This window comes from Mesoplodon densirostris, chromosome 13, assembly GCF_025265405.1.
Source record: "Mesoplodon densirostris isolate mMesDen1 chromosome 13, mMesDen1 primary haplotype, whole genome shotgun sequence".
Classification (NCBI taxonomy): Eukaryota; Metazoa; Chordata; class Mammalia; order Artiodactyla; family Ziphiidae; genus Mesoplodon; species Mesoplodon densirostris.
This window is the reverse complement of record NC_082673.1, coordinates 30,725,346-30,744,643: the sequence shown is the minus strand read 5'-3', so window position 1 is coordinate 30,744,643 and position 19,298 is coordinate 30,725,346. Positions and strand designations below refer to the sequence as shown.

General features: G+C 35.6%; 1 protein-coding gene across 1 annotated transcript in view; it reads left to right on the top strand.

Annotated features, from left to right (window-relative positions):
• Positions 1 to 19,298, top strand: part of MMP16 (matrix metallopeptidase 16) — a 349,628-nt gene that overhangs the window by 221,739 nt on the left and 108,591 nt on the right. The window contains exons 5-6 of the mRNA XM_060115643.1: positions 1,484 to 1,645; positions 3,590 to 3,801. Coding sequence (XP_059971626.1) covers positions 1,484 to 1,645; positions 3,590 to 3,801 — 374 coding nt within the window. The remainder of the gene's footprint in view (positions 1 to 1,483; positions 1,646 to 3,589; positions 3,802 to 19,298) is intronic.

The following is a 19,298-nucleotide window of genomic DNA, read 5'->3' as shown; positions in this document are numbered from 1 at the left end:
GCCTCTCCCGTTGAGGAGCACAGGCTCGGGACACGCAGGCCCAGCAGCCATGGCTCACGGGCCCAGCCACTCTGTGGCACGTGGGATCTTCCTGGACCGGGGCACAAACTCGCATCCCCTGCATCGGCAGGGGGACTCCCAACCACTGCGCCAGCAGGGAAGTCCTCCTGTGCCTTTTTATTCTCCACTGTCTGACGCTGTGAAATTCCACTCTCTGTCCTTACTTCCTCCAATCATTATAATTCCTCCTCTAAAAACAAACTTGTTCTGCATTTCCCAACAATGCAAAATGTGGAAATATCTTGTAGGCAGTAGAAAAATAACAAAAATTTAAGCAAAGACAGTTACCAGAAGTTGTCCTTTCTCCCACTATACATCTTTCCCTATATGCACCCTATAATTTCACTCCCTGTTTTGTCCTTAAGTCATGTTCTTTAATCTCTTTAAATGCATTCTTAAGGTAATAATAATCTCTTATATTTTATATCTTGGGATCATGAGTTTTAATTTTAGGCCCTTTCTTCTGTTTGTATCTGTCACCACAGAAGAATAACAACCCCAACTCACTGATGCTCATATGGTTCGACTAAATTTTTGGAATTTACAAATATCCATGGAGGACTGGTTCTTTTCCTCAGGTGCTGAGTTATGATGATCCAGGAGTGGACAACATGTAGAGGCCATTAGCAGGGGTTTTGACTGAAAAAAGTCAGACAAAGTATCTCTGAGAGTTTGCACTAAATTGATTCACTGTGCACGTTTACTACTAGTGGAAGAGATTTTTTTTTTCAGTGAGAAACAGACCCTCTAAGATAAATATGTTTTGCTCAGATTATGTATGAATTGATTAGAATTTGTATTTACAGAGCTAAGACTAGATTCCTAATTTTTATGACTGCTAGCCTATGACTTTTATTTTACATTATTTTAGGCCACTAAGAAAGAGAAGCCTTAGTCTAGGACTTATAATAACCTAAGTTCTTGTCACAGCTCTGTAAATACAAAGATTTGCTATTCTTGACAAGATTTGTCACTTCTATGCCATAATTTACTCATCTGTGTAAAAGTAGTGATTGTAACTACCCTATATTTTTTGCTGAATTGTTAGAATTATGTTCACTATGAAGGTTACATAAGTGAGATATAGTATATTACATGTTTTCTAATTGGAAGAATATTTCAACAGCAGTAGTAGCAATTTCTGATGCTAATGTTCTTTCTTCAACTTTTATTCTTTATCTTTTCTTTCAGTTTCTAAATTTCTGTAACTTCACTATCATCACCTCCCCACCACCAACCCCCCTTTTTAAAATCACATATTGGATTTTGCTCATAGGTAATCCAATGATAAAATCACACAGATAGTTGAAATAAAAAGTTCCCCTTATTTTCCTTGGGTAAAATTTTGATAACACCGATTGTCCTTGTCAATTATATACTTGGATATTAGTTATAATAGTGTCTTTTCTTCTCATTTGCACAGGAAATGACTTATTTCTTGTAGCGGTTCATGAACTGGGACATGCTCTGGGACTGGAGCATTCCAATGACCCTACTGCCATCATGGCTCCATTTTACCAGTACATGGAAACTGACAACTTCAAACTACCTAATGATGATTTGCAGGGCATCCAGAAAATATATGGTAGGTTACCACTGATTCTATTTGGTTAACCCTATAGTGAAGTGCAGAATTTCTGCTCTGTTTTCTTTGTTGAGATAGATGCTCTAAGTATATTAGAGAGATAAATACTGAAAAAAAAAATATCTGGTCTATTGACAAAAGTCTTCTATCAATCAAATTTGGTTGGCAACAATCCCAGATATCTTAATATGCAGATAATGGGAAAGTCTAGGCACTGATAAACTTTTCTTACTGAGTTTAATTGAAACCTGAAATTATAGTAAAGGTCAGATAAGATTTAGTATTTAAAATTCTGATAAAAATGTAATAAATGAATATAACCAATAAAAACAATGAGTCATAGAAGTCATAACATACTGAGACTTTGGTAAAAGCTGACAGATTGATTCTCAGTTTATGATATTTGATGGTAGATAGATGCTAGACAAATCACTTTGGAAAATGCTGAAAATTCTCTTGTGTGATGGGTGTAACAAAATGAACTCAAAAACATGTAATTATTGACTAAGAGGTAAAAGATAACAAATGGCTAAGTTTAGTAACACATAATTCACAATAAATTTCTAGTAGAGTAAAACAATTTTAATTTATGGGGTTCAGTAAATGAATGCAAGGTAAGACAAAAGGAAGAAACATTATTACACATATTTACTATAATCCTAACTCCCTCAATAGGACCATTGACTTTTATAAAGACATTTATTTCACACAAAATTGTTAAGAACTTGACATTTATTATTTACATATAGAGAATATGCTTTACTAAGTTAATGAAGTGAAGCTTTCATTTTACAATACAAAAACAAGTGTGTGCTGTCTGTAATATTCAGTACTCAGAAGATGTCATTTGCATTTTTAAATATCATAGTTTAAGTTCAGTAATCTGTTTTGCATTCATGAATTTTTCAAGTTCAGTGTCTCAGTGGTGACCATTTTCTCAAGGTTAAAATAAGTTTTGGAAAAAAGGTCAACTTTTGTGCTGCTCTTTATTTGGGGGGATACTGAGAAAAGAGAAATATCTGGGAGTCAAAACTAAATAGCTCATATGTTGAATGAGCTAGCCAATGCCTATGTGTGTGTCATCAGAAATTCTGCCAAAGTAGTTAACTGAAAGGAGGCTCTTTCTCATGACCTCATGAATTAGTAGTCTAGACTGAAGGTCTGCAAAAGAGTATTCTTTCCATATCTAAATAATAAGTGTGAACAGCCCTGTATTTCTTTTTAAAAAACATAAATCCCTTGAGGAATGATGCTTTACATCTGTACCAAATTACATCTATAAACTTTGGCTTGATTTAGAAACCTCCTTTTAGAAATACTTCTTTACATTAATATTTTACTAGTGGTGTTTTAATCAATAGGTGTTTTAGATTCAGTATTCAAATGAAACACTCTTCTAGCAATTTGTCAAAACATTTCATTAGAAGAAAATAATGAAAGTCAGGAAAAGTTGATAAAATATAGTTAGATACATAAGGATAGAATAAACTTTGATTTGTTAATGAACTATTAACAATATTAGAAATATTTGCATAGAATTGTCTATCAAAATCTAGGATTAACTTTGGTGGAGCTTGCATGCATGGTTCCAGTATTCATTTTAATTTATTTATGATTAATACACCACCTACTTCCAAAAAAAGATTTGAAAGCAGACTTTCTAATAAGGGCTGTGGTGAAGCTATTATAAAAATCATTAAAAATTAACAAAGAAGGCCTAGTTACTTGGATCCAGAATTCAGCACAATAAAGACAGTTTCCAATAGACTTGGCAATGGTTTGTTGGGTAAGATAGTTTGTTTTTTCAGGTAGTAAACAATCTTAAAGACCTCTTAGTTTGCTTAATCTGAACCCTCCACTGATGAGTGATTGTCCTCTGTAGCATATTTTCCAGCACTATTCCAGTTTTAAGTGAGCCAAGTGCTGTCCTCATATTTTCAAAAGGTCCACCTGACAAGATTCCTCCACCAACAAGACCTCTACCGACAGTGCCCCCACACCGCTCTAATCCTCCAGCTGACCCAAGGAAGAATGACCGGCCCAAACCTCCCCGGCCTCCCACTGGCAGACCTTCCTATCCTGGAGCCAAACCCAACATCTGTGATGGGAACTTTAACACTCTAGCTATTCTTCGCCGTGAGATGTTTGTTTTCAAGGTAGGAAGCTGTGTTGTTTTTTTTTTTAATGGTAGATCAAGTGTCTACAGTGTCGCTTTAGAAAACAAGTTCTCATTCATTCTAACACCACCTTCCCAGACCTCTCACAGTTAGAAGTTTCAAAAAAAAGTATCTTAAAATAAAATGCACAAATGGGCTTAAATGTCTAGCAGAAAATTGTTGTAACATTCTATTTGGGGAATGCATTTATGTCAGCAAAAGCTAAAATGCCTAGAAATGTGAGGCTAAAAAGTGCTGCATGTTATGAACAGATAAAAAAGCATAATTTAAATCATGAATAGGAGCTAATAGGGATGATTTGCTTGGGAGCTTAGCCACTTCCAGGAGTACTGCAGCTACTCTATCTTTGGTTTGCACATCTTTATGAGATCCTTATAATCTCACTAGACAGCTAAAGCATTGTTTTTTAAGAGGAGTATTGATCATTTTGTTCAGGGTCTACTGGTAGCCATTTACGTTAAATCTCCTCTATGAGACCATCACTTTGATTTTACATATATATGTTGTTGTTTTATTTAGGCATGCATTTATAGCTATCTAATTTACATTGTTTTTTAAAAGGTTACAAGCTAAAACTAATTTTACACTTTGCTAAATGTGCTTTTCAGTGATGTTGTGTTCTGCAACAATAACACTAAAAAACAGTGTATCAATATAAATTACATAATACTAAAAAGTGAATGTAATGTAATACTGAAAAATATTTTCCCCTCAATGTTTGTAAACCAGGCTTAAAGATTAATGAAAACTGTAAGATTTATGTTGGTATTAGGGCACTAAAATAGCTACATTTTTACCAATACCATCCAGTTAAAAATAAAATAATGTGCTCTCTTTTTCAGTAGACATGGATCAATAAATATTGAAATATTGCCCTACTTATCCTATCTACCAGAGGCCATACTTTAAAAATATAGATATTATATAATTTTTAATAGGCAAAGTACTTTATTCCCTATATTGGAAATTAAGATTTGGATGTAATATAATATGCACAAGAGCATCATATTTTCCTGGAAAAAAGTCAATGATTTTCTTCAAACACATGAATAGATTTTTGAATTTTATAAATGCCCTGCAATGCTTTGTTAGATATCTCCCCCTTTATTTATTTATTTATTTTTTTTGGTACGTGGACCTCTCACTTTTGTGGCCTCTCCCATTGCAGCGCACAGGCTCCAGATGCGCAGGCCCAGTGGCCATGGCTCACGGGCCCAGCCGCTCCATGGCATGTGGGATCCTTCCCAGACCAAGGCACGAACCCGTATCCCCTGCATTGGCAGGCAGACTCTGAACCACTGCGCCACCAGGGAAGCCCCAGATATCTCCCCTTTAATTTAAGTAGATTAATACGTTTAGATTCAAGGAGTAAAGAAAAAAAAGCTTACTCTATATATGTGTATATCTATATCTATATACATAGATATAGATATACACATATACTCATACTCATTGTGGCTAAGCCCACAGCAACTAGTTGAAATGAACACAAAATGCATTAATTTGTTTATTCTACAAGACATCAAATGACAACTGAAAGATTTGTTTTTCACTGTTTTGGCTGAATTTCCACATCCAAGCTTTATACCTTGATATGCTGATATCACCAAAGTGGTGTCAACTTTATCTGAGAATAAGATATGAAATTGACTTTGGGTACATTCATTTCATTCTTCTTATCTGTCTAATTAGATTGCCAATCTCAGAAGAGACCAGTATCTTCATGTCTAATGATCATTTTTATCAACTTTTTGCTCTGCACATTGTGGGAGATTAGTGAGTGCTCTGATTGACAAAATGAGATCCTGTGATGGCTGGTTCTTGGAATCAGGGATGAGTAAAAAGCACACAAACCAATTCTCAAATAAAATGCAGTGGCCACTATTTTCAATGTCAAAGCAAGTGTATAAAGAAACATGAGTATGGCCTACTTCTCTAAATTCTCATGGTACCTTGGATTCCTTAATCGAAACTCTCTGCAGGACAGAGTTCCTAAACTCTGTCTGCATTTAATTTCTTTGTTTCACTAGCCCCTCCTCTCTTTCTGAGAATAAGTTCTGTAGAAGATATCTTCTTTATAATTTTTGTACTCATCTCCTCCTTCATATAATGAGTATGTATGCCCAGGGTAGTTTACCAAGTCCCCAGGATGTATGAATAGGAAGTAACACCCCAGCCTTTATGGAGCTCATACTCCAGGAGTGAAGACAAACATAAACCTAAGTACTTTTAAGATACAGGAGGAAACAATATGAAGAGAAAGAACTGAAGTCCGGTTGAGTAGGTCAAAACAACTTGACTGAGAAAAGGCTTATGCTGAATTTTGAGAGAGACACTTCTTAGGCACATTAAATAGATTGGTATTTGACATACTAGAAAGTTGATGTACTGTGGGAGAGAAGATAGACATATTAACTCTAGTGCAAAGTGATAAATGTTATAAATCAGAAATATACAAGATTTGATCAAAGGGAAAAGAGCATGATTGAGTGACACCTGCTCCTGGTTAATAGGTACGTGTATTGGGTAACTAATATGTACTTGAACGTAAGCTAGGCACTTTACACTGATAATCTCTAAACCTTAAAATAACACTGCAATATGAATAGTATTCTCTGTTTTACAAATGAGAAAATTGAAAATCAGAAAAGTTAAGTAGTCAATAGTTGAATACAGGTCTACTTGACTCCAAAAATCTGTTTTCCAACTTAAGTTTTACTAACTGAAAGAGTTAGGGAAAGCTTCAAAAGAAAGGTGGACTTTAAGATATATTTTAAAATAGTAAATATTCAAGAAATATTTATTAAACTCATGTTGTGAGTCTCTGTTTTAGGCACTGGCAGTGTAGCAGTTAACACACACACACACACACACACACACACACAAACTACAGGCTAGACCTTAGTTTCTTGGAGCTTACATTCTAAGTTTTCAGAGTGGACGTGCGGGTGAGAGTGCTTCACACAGAGGTTCTACACCTGCCATGGAAGGATGTGGGAGAGCATCCACATTGATTGAGCCCCCCAAATCTTGTTTTTCTCTGTTAATGACCGCTGGCCTTTTAACTTCTCTCTCTATACCTACATGGTCTAGACTACCTTCACCTCTAAATTAACATCATTTTCCCCATACCTGATCTTCCTGCCTGAAGTTACTCTCTGTCATTCTGTCTTGTGCACACCTACTTTTTAAATTTTCCTTCAATATGCTCATCATTAGTTTTCATAGTTTTTTCCCTTTTTGATTATCCCTTCAAGTACATTTTAAGATCACCCACTCTTTGATCACACTTTTAATAATGTAACAATTTTCTACTTTTCTTCATTACTAATTCTTTATGCAAATTGGAAACCTCTTTATCTCCTCAACCCTTAACCATCAGCACTCATTTCACATTAGTTTTACTACCCCAGGCCTCTCTGCCAGCCTCTGTTTATCCATAACTTCCATTCTCAACATCTTCCACATGTCCCAACCTCTCTAACTATTCTTCAACCCAAAATCTCTTTCTAGTGATTTTTATATTTATTCTCTACAGCCAATTAGCATGCTTTTTATTTCTATATTATCTATTTCTCATTGTAATATGCTTCTTCACTAGATTATAAACTTCAGAGTAGGGATTGGTTTGTATGGACTTTGTGGTGCTCAAGCAAATGAAAATGGATCTCAGTGTAATATGCATTTAATGAAACTATAGCTATACCATGTTTATACAACAGTAATCAACTGATAGGACATTACTGAAAGTATTTCATTCTGGTAGTTCATTATTCCTTGCCCAAGATCTCCATGAGTATTATTTACTTCAATTCTATATGTATGATTTTTAAGTAAAAAAAATAAGAAATTATAGATATAAATAAAAGGTAATATCATCAGGTAATTTTGTTTTCTAATTAGAGGGAGACTTTTTTGTTAATAGGAGTTTCAGCATAAATCTTTGGGTAGCAATCATCATCTTAGGGGATTTGATATACATTGAGCTTCCCAGGCACTCATTTATTTATAGTGAGTTCACCTGGATATACTTTCTCTATGGGAATATAAATAAATTATATATATATATATATATATACATTTTATATATTATATATAAATGTATATTTTAATATAATATATTATTATAAACACAATTTTCATATATTATTTATTATTTATTTATGCATGAGAAAGTTAAGCTTTCCATGCAGCTTCATAATCTTTGGGGAAAGTAAAAACCTAAAGAGAGAAAATGAAAATCAAAACAAAGTGCCAAGGAACAGAGAAACAAATTAGCAATAACAAAAGAAGCTCTGCCCTTACTTTATAGAAGGTGAATTTTAAGAGTGTTCCCTGAAGAGTGTAAGCTGCTCTTGTGACCGGGTTCACAACAATAACAAAATCTGATTGTTCAAATGAATACTCTCAAAGTTCCTTTGGACAAGATAAAAACATTGAATATTTAGTTATTGTGGTATGAAAGAGAATGGAAAGCAGAATTAGTGTACCTTGTAGAGGATATATTTCAGTACACTGTATATTGTTACATATGGAAGAATGCAGTGGTATATATATATATATATATATATATATATATATATATATATATATATATATTCTTCCTAAAGCTGAGGACAGTAAGAAAAACTATAAACAACACCTAAAGTTCTTAGAGCTCAGAAAAAAAAAAAAGAAAAAGAAAAAGAAAAGAAAAAGGATGATTCCATTGGACTACTGACTAGTTCTTTACATCAAAGGGAAAAAGCAAAGGTCAGTGCCTTAAACTAGAGCTAGAAAGGATAGTGTTAAGAGGCAAAGGTGAAAGCTGTATGGAAGAGCATTCAAGGAAGTACAGTAAAGGGTCTTCCCAATTAATATAGAAAACCAAGCTCACAGCTCTGAGTAAAGAAAGCATTTCATCATTTATCAAAAAAAAAAAAAAAAAGAAAGAAAAGAAAAGGAAAGGAAAAAGAAACAGAAGTCATTTGGTTCCTTTTACTTGGTCAAATTTTTGTCTGTTCATTTGTCACAAAATGATTTGTTCTTAAATATGACCAGCTTCACTTACAACCACCTATTGAAGAATCATAGTTATTATTATTTCCATAGAAACAGATTTATTAACACTAGTTAACTTTCCTTGAAAGTACATTTAACCAAGTCTAGTAAGTACAAAGTATGATCCAATTTCACTTGCAATATAGTTTTGTTTCATAAAAGAAGAGATGTTATATGAGAGAGTGAGAAGAAAGATACTTTTTCAAAGAGATAAATTATATTTCCATAATGTTGATTTGTGACTAAACTCCTTTTAATTGATCAGAATTGAACTTTGTGACTCTTCTATTCAGTAGCTTATAATCTCTTGGTATTTAATGTCAATTTGTTTCTTATTCTATGCTACACATCTCTCATGGAGCAATATTTGCTCCTTTCATTCATTTTTATTTTATTTTTAAATTTTTCTTCCTTTGCTGAATATTCCTCTGTTTCAACTTTATTGTCCTTGAAATCTGGAACTGTGCCTTTCTCACATCACTTGTATAACTATATCACATTACTCACACAGAATATTTGTTCAATTTTTCAAGTGTATATTTACCTTTTCTGTATGTATGCCATCGAACTTTGGGAATTAAAAGTTGAAAATATGATTTTTCCTTTAAAATGATTAAATTTTGTCAGGGAAAGGACAACATGTAATTACCAATCAGAAATGGTTCCTTTAAATTGAAGCCCACAAAACAGAGAACAATAATGGCCCTTTATGTTTAAGAGAATATAGGTTTAAGCATAGGAATAATAAGATAATAGAAATAACTGTGGAGTCCAGGTAGTAACTTACCAATAAGCAGTGTGATCCAGAATAAGAAGAAAACCCAAATGTCAAAATCACTGAATATCTTTGGTCAGCTTTTAAATATCAAACATACAGACCTATAGGCTCAGAGAAGTGAGGTGAGGAAGCACTTGAGAGTTGCATATTAAGGTTCCTGCTTGACCTCTCCACTCAGATGCCAAATTCAACATACTTAAACTTAAGCTACTTATCTTCCTTCATGAACCTACTCCTCTGCTTCTCATTTTCCATTCAAAATAAGGGCAACTTCATTGTCCCATTTATTTAGTAAATAAAACCTAAGGATAAAGCCAAATCCTGTTGGCACCCACTTTTCTCCCCTTCAACTGCTACAGTCCTAGCCAAAGGTACCATCACATATCACCTTCATATTGGAATATCCTCCACATTCATTCTCTTGTTTCTTCCCTTTCCCTATCCTTCCAGCCTATTGTCAGCTCTGCATGCAGAATGATCCTGTAAAATCATGCATCAGATCATATAACCACACTGTCTAAAACCCTTCAATGTCTGCTAAGGTTCCTATCAAACAATCCCACTTCTTGGTATATATCCAAACGGGGTGGGGAACACTATCTCAAAGATGTATCTGCACTCCCATGTTCATTACAGCATTATTCACAGTAGTCAAGGTATGGAAACAAGCTAAATGTCAACAAGATGAATAGATAAAGAAAGTGTGACGTATTCATATATATATATATATATATATATATATATATATATATATATATACACAATGGTATATTATTCACCTTAAAAGAAGAAGGAAATCCTGCCATTTGTGAGGCTATGGATGAATCTAGAGAAAATTATGCTTAGGGAAATAAGCCAGACACAAAAAGACAAATATTTCATTATCTCGCTTATATGTAGAATGTGAAGAAGTTAGACTCATAGTAACAGAGAGTAGAATGGTTGTTACCAGGGGCTGAGGGGTGGAGAAATGGGGAATGCTTGTCAAAAGGTAAACTTTCATTTGTAAGATGTATTTCAGTTATAAGATGGAGTAACATGGTGACTATAGTTAATAATGTATCATTTACTTGAAATTAGCTAAGAGGGTAGATCTCAAGTGTTCTCACCACAAACACACACACACACACACACACACACACACAGATTGATAACTATGTGAGGTGATGGATATGCTTATTAGTTTGATTGTAGGTAATCATTTCATAATGTATACTTATATCAAATCATCAAGTTGTGCACTTTAAATATATACAAATTTTATTTGTCAATAGTACCACAATAAAGTTGGGGGAAAAAAACAAATTTCTTTCAGTTGCCCACAAGGCTCCACGATCAGCCCCTTTCACTCTCCCCTCTAATATCACCTCCATTTTCTTACTCTAATCACTTTTACTCACTCAATTCCAGGCACACTTGTCTCCCCTCTGTTCCTTGAACTTGCCAGGCTTTCTTGTCTTTGCAGGTCTTTGCCTATCAAACACCAAATATTCACACTATCTTCTAGATTTTTGCTGCTATTTGTAAAAGTCAGAAGACTATCTCCAACCTCTAGTACTGTCCAAACTGTCTGTTGTTACATAGGTCCACATGGGGCTAGATATATGAAAGGGAACAATATTTGTAGAAATTCAGAAATGTTTATTGTGAGTTATATAAATTTTGTGCCATTTTTGTGACCCCAAATAAGTGATTTGTCTTTTACAGATGGATGATTCTCTCCCAGCTCTCATCTTAATGATTCACTCATTCCCACTGCACAGTGGTGTGTCATTGTTTACATCAGTATAAGATAATACTTAAACTCCTATCTCTAGACGATAGAGATAAACTTAGAGTCAGATCCTTCTCGTCATAGGCTCCAAGAAAGAACTGTATCTACTCTTCTATTTACTGCTGAATTGCACTGTGCTCTGAACATAGTAGACAATAAATATTTGTTAAATAACTTACATTCTACAATAGTTAATGAATTCCACCATAGGTATGTAGTAAGTTCAGGAAATGGTAGCTATTATGTAGCAAGATAGACTTGGCATTTTGAATTACTCGTTATATTCATTAACTCAAATTCCCATGTTATTTGAAATTATCTTAAAAAGTAACTTTTAGCTGAATAAAGATCACAAAAAATGGCTCTAATTCTTAAGATATAAGAGAAAGGAATGGAAGATTTTTTTATTGTTGTTGTTTATATCATATGACTCCATAAAATGATTAAAAATATTTTGTTAGCAGAGTATTCAAAAAGTATTTTACAAACAAAGAAACAAAAATACTTAGAGAAATTGCACAGAACAGAATAATCTAAAATTACTCTGACTCAGAGCTTAATTCTGTACTGCCAGGAAGTATTACCTGATAATATTAATAGTACTTTGTAACTGGGGTTAGACTCACATTGGAACAAAGTGAGAAATTGCCAACACAGTATAGGCAGAGAGTTAAATAAAATTTCCTTGCACCAAAAAATCATAGTATTTCAAATATTTTAGGTAAACATTTTAGGCAGCAATTGGAATTATGTTTAATACTGCATTTTAATGTCAATATTATTATTTTTTTCAAAATACCTGTATTTAATTATGATTTAAAATTTACTCCTTGAAACATTTAAATATTTTTATTGACATTTCTGACTGCTTAAACTGTTGTAGCACACATATAAGAATTCAGTAGAATGGATTCATAGTCACCTGAGTTTCCAATTTCTTCTCTAGGCACTTTATTTGGGGTAACCATAAACATTTTAAGCACATATTTGGATACTTGTTTTAGATTCAATAAAACTATTTTTATTAATAATATAAAACAGAACACTCAAAAAAATATATAGTGCATATTTTGGAGACTAAAATATGTTTTATCATGTACATTTTATTTTGTTATTAATTTATAGTATGATTAGGGCGATCCTATATAGTCATGCAAAAATTTTTTTTTATTAGTTTCTGCTTTATAACAAAGTGAATCAGTCATACATATACATCTGTTCCCACATCCCTTCCCTCATGCATCTCCCTCCCTCTCATCCTCCCCATTCCAACCCTCCAGGCGGTCACAAAGCACCGAGCTGATCTCCCTGTGCTCTGCGGCTGCTTCCCTCTATCTATCTACCTTACGTTTGGTAGTGTATATATGTCCATGCCTCTCTTTCGCTTTGTCACAGCTTAGCCTTCCCCCTCCCCATATCCTCAAGTCTATTCTCAAGTAGGTCTGTGTCTTTATTCCCGTTTTACCCCTAGGTTCTTCATGACATTTTTTTTTTTAATTCCGTATATATGTGTTAGCATACAGTATTTGTCTTTGTCTTTCTGACTTACTTCACTCTGTATGACAGACTCTAGGTCTATCCACCTCATTACAAATAGCTCAGTTTTGTTTCTTTTTATGGCTGAGTAATATTCCATTGTATATATGTGCCACATCTTCTTTATCCATTCATCCGATGATGGACACTTAGGTTGTTTCCATCTCCAGGCTATTGTGAATAGAGCTGCAATGAACATTTTGGTACATGTCTCTTTTTGAATTATGGTTTTCTCAGGGTATATACCTAGTAGTGGGATTGCTGGGTCATATGGTAGTTCTACTTTTAGTTTTTTAAGGAACCTCCATACTGTTCTCCATAGTGGCTGTACCAATTCATATTCCGACCAGCAGTGCAAGAGTGTTTCCTTTTCTCCACACCCTCTCCAGCATTTATTGTTTCTAGATTTCTTGATGATGGCCATTCTGACTGGTGTGAGATGACATCTCATTGTAGTTTTGAGTTGCATTTCTCTAATGATTAATGATGTTGAGCATTCTTTCATGTGTTTGCTGGCAGTCTGTATATCTTCTTTGGAGAAATACCTATTTAAGTCTTCTGCCCATTTTTGGATTGGGTTGTTTGTTTTTTTGCTATTGAGCTGCATGAGCTGTTTATAAAGTTTGGAGATTAATCCTTTGTCAGTTGCTTCATTTGCAAATATTTTCTCCCATTCTGAGGGTTGTCTTTTGGTCTTGTTTATGGTTTCCTTTGCTGTGCAAAAGCTTTGAAGTTTCATTAGGTCCCATTTGTTTATCTTTGTTTTTATTTCCATTTCTCTAGGAGGTAGGTCCAAAAGGATCTTGCTGTGATTTATGTCATAGAGTGTTCTACGTATGTTTTCCTCTAAGAGTTTGATAGTTTCTGGCCTTACATTTAAGTCTTTAATCCATTTTGAGCTTATTTTTGTGTATGGTGTTAGGGAATGATCTAATCTCAAACTGTTACATGTCCCTGTCCAGTTTTCCCAGCACCACTTATTGAAGAGACTGTCCTTTCTCCACTGTACATTCCTGCCTCCTTTATCAAAGATAAGTTGGCCATATGTGCGTGGGTTTATCTCTGGGCCTTCTATCCTGATCCACTGATCTATCTTTCTGTTTTTATACCAGTACCACACTGTCTTGATTACTGTAGCTTTGTAGTATAGTCTGAAGTCAGGGAGCCTGATTCCTCCAGCTCCGTTTTTCGTTCTCAAGATTGCTTTGGCTATTCGGGGTCTGTTGTTTTTCCAAACAAATTTTGAAATTTTTTGTTCTAGTTCTGTGAAAAATGCCAGTGGTAGTTTGATAAGGATTGCATTGAATCTGTAGATTGCTTTGGGTAGTAGAGTCATTTTCACAATGTTGATTCTTCCAATCCAGGAGCATTGTATATCTCTCCATCTATTTGTATCATCTTTAATTTCTTTCATCAGTGTCTTATAATTTTCTGCATACAGGTCTTTTGTCTCCTTAGGTAGGTTTATTCCTAGATATTTTATTCTTTTTGTTGTAATGGTAAATGGGAGTGTTTTCTTGATTTCATTTTCAGATTTTTCATCATTAGTGTACAGGAATGCAAGAGATTTCTGTACATTAATTTTGTATCCTGCTACTTTACCAAATTCATTGACTAGCTCTAGTAGTTTTTCAGTAGCATCTTTAGGATTATCTGTGTATAGTATCATGTCATCTGTAAACAGTGACAGCTTTACTTCTTCTTTTCCAATTTGCATTCCTTTTATTTCCTTTTCTTCTCTGATTGCTGTGGTTAAAACTACCAAAACTATGTTGAATAAGAGTGGTGAGAGTGGGCAGCCTTGTCTTGTTCCTGATCTTAGTGGAAATGGGTTCAGTTTTTCACCATTGAGGACAATGTTGGCTGTGGGTTTGTCATATATGGCCTTTATTATGTTGAGGAATGTTCCCTCTATGCATACTTTCTGCAGGGTTTTTAGCATAAATGGGTGTTGAATTTTGTCAAAAGCTTTCTCTGCATCTTTTGAGATAATCATATTGTTTTTCTTCTTCAATTTGTTAATAAGGTGTATCGCATTGATTGATTTGCATATATTGAAGAATACTTGCATTCCTGGCATAAACCCCACTTGATCATGGTGTATGATCCTTTTAATGTGCTGTTGGATTTTGTTTGCTAGTATTTTGTTGAGGATTTTTGCATCTATGTTCATCAGTGATATTGGCCTGTAGTTTTCTTTCTTTGTGACATCTTTGCCTGCTTTTGGTATCAAGGTGATGGTGGCCTCATAGAATGAGTTTGGGAGTGTTTCTTCCTCTGATATTGTTTGGAAGAGTTTGAGAAGGATGGGTGTTAGCTCTTCTGTAAATGTTTGATAGAATTCGCCTGTGAAGCCATCTGGTCCTGGGCTTTTGTTTGTTGGAAGATTTTTTATCACAGTTTCAATTTCAGTGCTTGAGATTGGACTATTCATATTTTCTATTTCTTCCTGAGTCAGTCTTGGCAGGTTGTGCATTTATAAGAATTTGTCCATTTCTTCCAGGTTGTCCATTTTATTGGCATAGAGTTGCTTATAGTAATCTCTCATGACCTTTTGTATTTCTGCAGTGTCAGTTGTTACTTCTCCTTTTTCATTTCTAATTCTATTGATTTGAGTCTTCTCCCTTCTTTTCTTGATGAGTCTGGCTAATGGTTTGTCAATTTTGTTTATCTTCTCAAAGAACCAGCTTTTAGTTTGGTTGATCTTTGTTATCGTTTCCTTCATTTCTTTTTCATTTATTTCTGATCTGATCTTTATGATTTCTTTCCTTCTGCTAACTTTGTGGTTTTTTTGTTCTTCTTTCTCTAATTGCTTTAGGTGCAGGGTCAGGTTGTTTACTCGAAATGCTTCCTGTTTCTTAAGGTGGGATTGTATTGCTATAAACTTCCCCCTTAGAACTGTTTTTGCTGCGTCCCATAGGTTTTGGGTCGTCGTGTCTCCATTGTCATTTGTTTCTAGGTATTTTTTAATTTCCTCTTTGATTTCTTCAGTGATCTCTTCGTTATTGAGTAGTGTATTGTTTAGTCTCCAAGTGTTTGTATTTTTTACAGATCTTTTCCTGTAATTGATGTCTAGTCTCATAGCATTGTGGTCGGAAAAGATACTTGATACAATTTCAATTTTCTTAAATTTACCAAGGCTTGATTTGTGACCCAAGATATGATCTATCCTGGAGAATGTTCCATGAGCACTTGAGAAAAATGTGTATTCTGTTGTTTTTGGATGGAATGTCCTATAAATATCAACTAAGCCCATCTTGTTTAATGTATCATTTAAAGCTTGTGTTTCCTTATTTATTTTCATTTTGTATGATCTGTCCATTGTTGAAAGTTGGGTGTTATAATCCCCTACTATGATTGTGTTACTGTCGATTTCCCCTTTTATGGCTGTTAGTATTTGCCTTATATATTGATGTGCTCCTATGTTGGGTGCATAAATATTTACAATTGTTATATCTTCTTCTTGGATCGATCCCTTTATCGTTATGTAGTGTCCTTCTTTGTCTCTTCTAATAGTCTTTATTTTAAAGTCTATTTTGTCTGATATAAGAATTGCTACTCCAGCTTTCTTTTGATTTCCATTTGCATGGAATATCTTTTTCCATCCCCTTACTTTCAATCTGTATGTGTCTCTAGGTCTGAAGTGGGTCTCTTGTAGACAGCATATATATGGGTCTTGTTTTTGTGTCCATTCAGCCGCTCTGTGTCTTTTGGTGGGAGCATTTAGTCCATTTACATTTAAGGTAATTATTGATATGTATGTTCCTGTTCCCATTTCCTTAATTGCTTTGGGTTGGTTATTGTAGGTATATTCCTTCTGTTGTGTTTCTTGCCTAGAGAAGTTCCTTTAGCATTTGTTGTAAAGCTGGTTTGGTGGTGCTGAACTCTCTCAGCTTTTGCTTGTCTGTAAACGTTTTAATTTCTCCATCAAATCTGAATGAGATCCTTACTGTGTAGAGTAATCTTGGTTGCAGGTTTCTCTCCTTCATCACTTTAATTATGTCCTGCCACTCCCTTCTGGCTTGTAGAGTTTCTGCTGAGAGATCAGCTGTTATCCTGATGGGGATTCCCTTGTGCGTTATTTGTTGTTTTTGCCTTGCTGCTTTTAATAGGATTTCTTTGTGTTTAATTTTTGACAGTTTGATTAATATGTGTCTTGGCATATTTCTCCTTGGATTTATTCTGTTTGGGACTCTCTGTGCCTCATGGATTTAATTAACTATTTCCTTTCCCATATTAGGGAAGTTTTCAACTATAATCTCTTCAAATATTTTCTCAGTCCCTTTCTTTTTCTCTTCTTCTTCTGGAACCCCTATAATTCGAACGTTGGTGCATTTAATCTTGTCCCAGAGGTCTCTGAGACTGTCCTCTGTTCTTTTCATTCTTTGTTCTGTATTTTGCTCTGCATCAGTTATTTCCACTATTTTATCTTCCACCTCACTTATCCGTTCTTCTGCCTCAGTTATTCTGCTATTGATCCCATCTAGAGTATTTTTTATTTCATGTATTGTGTTTTTAATCTATGCTTGATTCATCTTTAGTTCTTCTAGGTCCTTGTTAACTGTTTCTTGCATTTTGTCTATTCTATTTCCAAGATTATGGATCTTGGAAATAGAATCTTGGATCAGCTTTACTATCATTATTCTGAATTCTTTTCCAGGTAGACTGCCTATTACCTCTTCATTTGTTAGGTCTGGTAGGTTTTTATCTTGCTCCTTCACCTGCTGTGTGTTTTTCTATCTTCTCATTTTGCTTATGTTACTGTGTTTGGGGTCTCCTTTTTGCAGGCTGCAGATTCGTAGTTCCCGTTGTTTTTGGTGTCTGTCCCCAGTGTCTAAGGTTGTTTCAGTAGGTTGTGTAGGCGTCCTGGTGGGGGGTACTAATGCCTTTGTTCTTGTGGTTGAGGCTCGATCTTGTCTTTCTGGTGGACAGGTCCACATCTGGTGGTGTGTTTTGGGGTGCCTATGGCCTTATTATGTTTTTAGGTAGCCTCTCTGTTAATGGGTGGGGTTGTGTTCCTGCCTTGCTAGTTGCTTGGCATAGGGTGACCAGCACTGTAGCTTGCTGGTCGTTGACTGAAGCTGGCTGCTGGTTTTGAGATGGAGATCTCTGGGAGATTTTCACCGTTTGATATTATGTGGAGCTGGGAGGTCTCTTGTGGACCCGTGTCCTGAAGTTGGCTCTCCCACTTCAGAGGCACAGCACTGACTCCTGGCTGCAGCACCAAGAGCCTTTCATCCACCCAGCTCAGAATAACAGGGAGAAAAAGTAGAAAGAAATAATTAGTAGAAGAAAGAAAGAGAGAGGGAAAGAAAGGAAGAAGGGAAGAAAGGAAGGAAGGACAGAAGAAAGAAAGAAAGGAGGGAGGGAGGGAGCAAGGATGGAAAGAAAGAAGGAAAGAAAGGAGGGAGGGAGGGAGGAATGAAAGCAAAAGGAAGAGTGAATGGAAGAAGGGAGGGAGGGAGGGAGGAAGGAAAGAAAGAAAGAAAGACAGGAGGGAGGGAGGAAGGAAAGAAAAAGAAACTGGAAAGAAGAAGGGTGGGATGGAGGGAGGGAGGAAAGGAAAAGAAAGAAAGGAGGAGTAGAGGGAGGGAGGGAGGAAGGGAAGGTATGAAAAAAGGAAAGAGCAGGTAAAGTAAAATAGAATAAAGTATGAAATATAGTAGCGTTATTAAAATTAAAAAGTAATTATTGAAAAAAAAAAACGGACCGATAGAACCCTGGGACATATGGTGGAAGCAAAGCTATACAGAGAGAATCTTACACAGAAGATTACACCTACACATTCACAAAAAGAGAGCAGGGGGGGGAAATCAAAAATCTTGCTCTCCAAGTCCACCTCCTCAATTTGGGATAGTTCGTTGTAAAAAAAGGAAAAGGGCGAGAAGTCTGAAATCTTGCTCTCTAAGTCCACCTCCTTAATTTGGGATAATTCGTTGTAAAAAGAGGAAAAGGGGGGAAAGTCTTAAATCTTGTCCTCAAAGTCCACTTCCTCAATTTGGGATGATTCTCTGTCCATTCATGCACTCTACAGACGCAGGGCCCATCAAATGGACCGTGGAGCTTTAATCCGCTGCCTCAGAGGCTGCACAGAGAGATTTCCCTGTCTCTGCTCTCACAGCTCCCGGGTCTCAGCCTTGGACCTGGCCCCGCCTCTGCGTGTAGGTCGCTGGAGGGCGTCCGTTCTTCGCTCAGACAGGACGGGTTTAAAGGAGCCGCTGATTCGGGGGCTCTGGCTCACTCAGGCAGAGGAGAGGGAGGGGCGCACAGTGTGGGGCGGGCCTGCGGCGGCAGAGGCTGGCATGACGTTGCAGCCCGTGGCACTCCATGCACTTTCCCGGGAAAGCC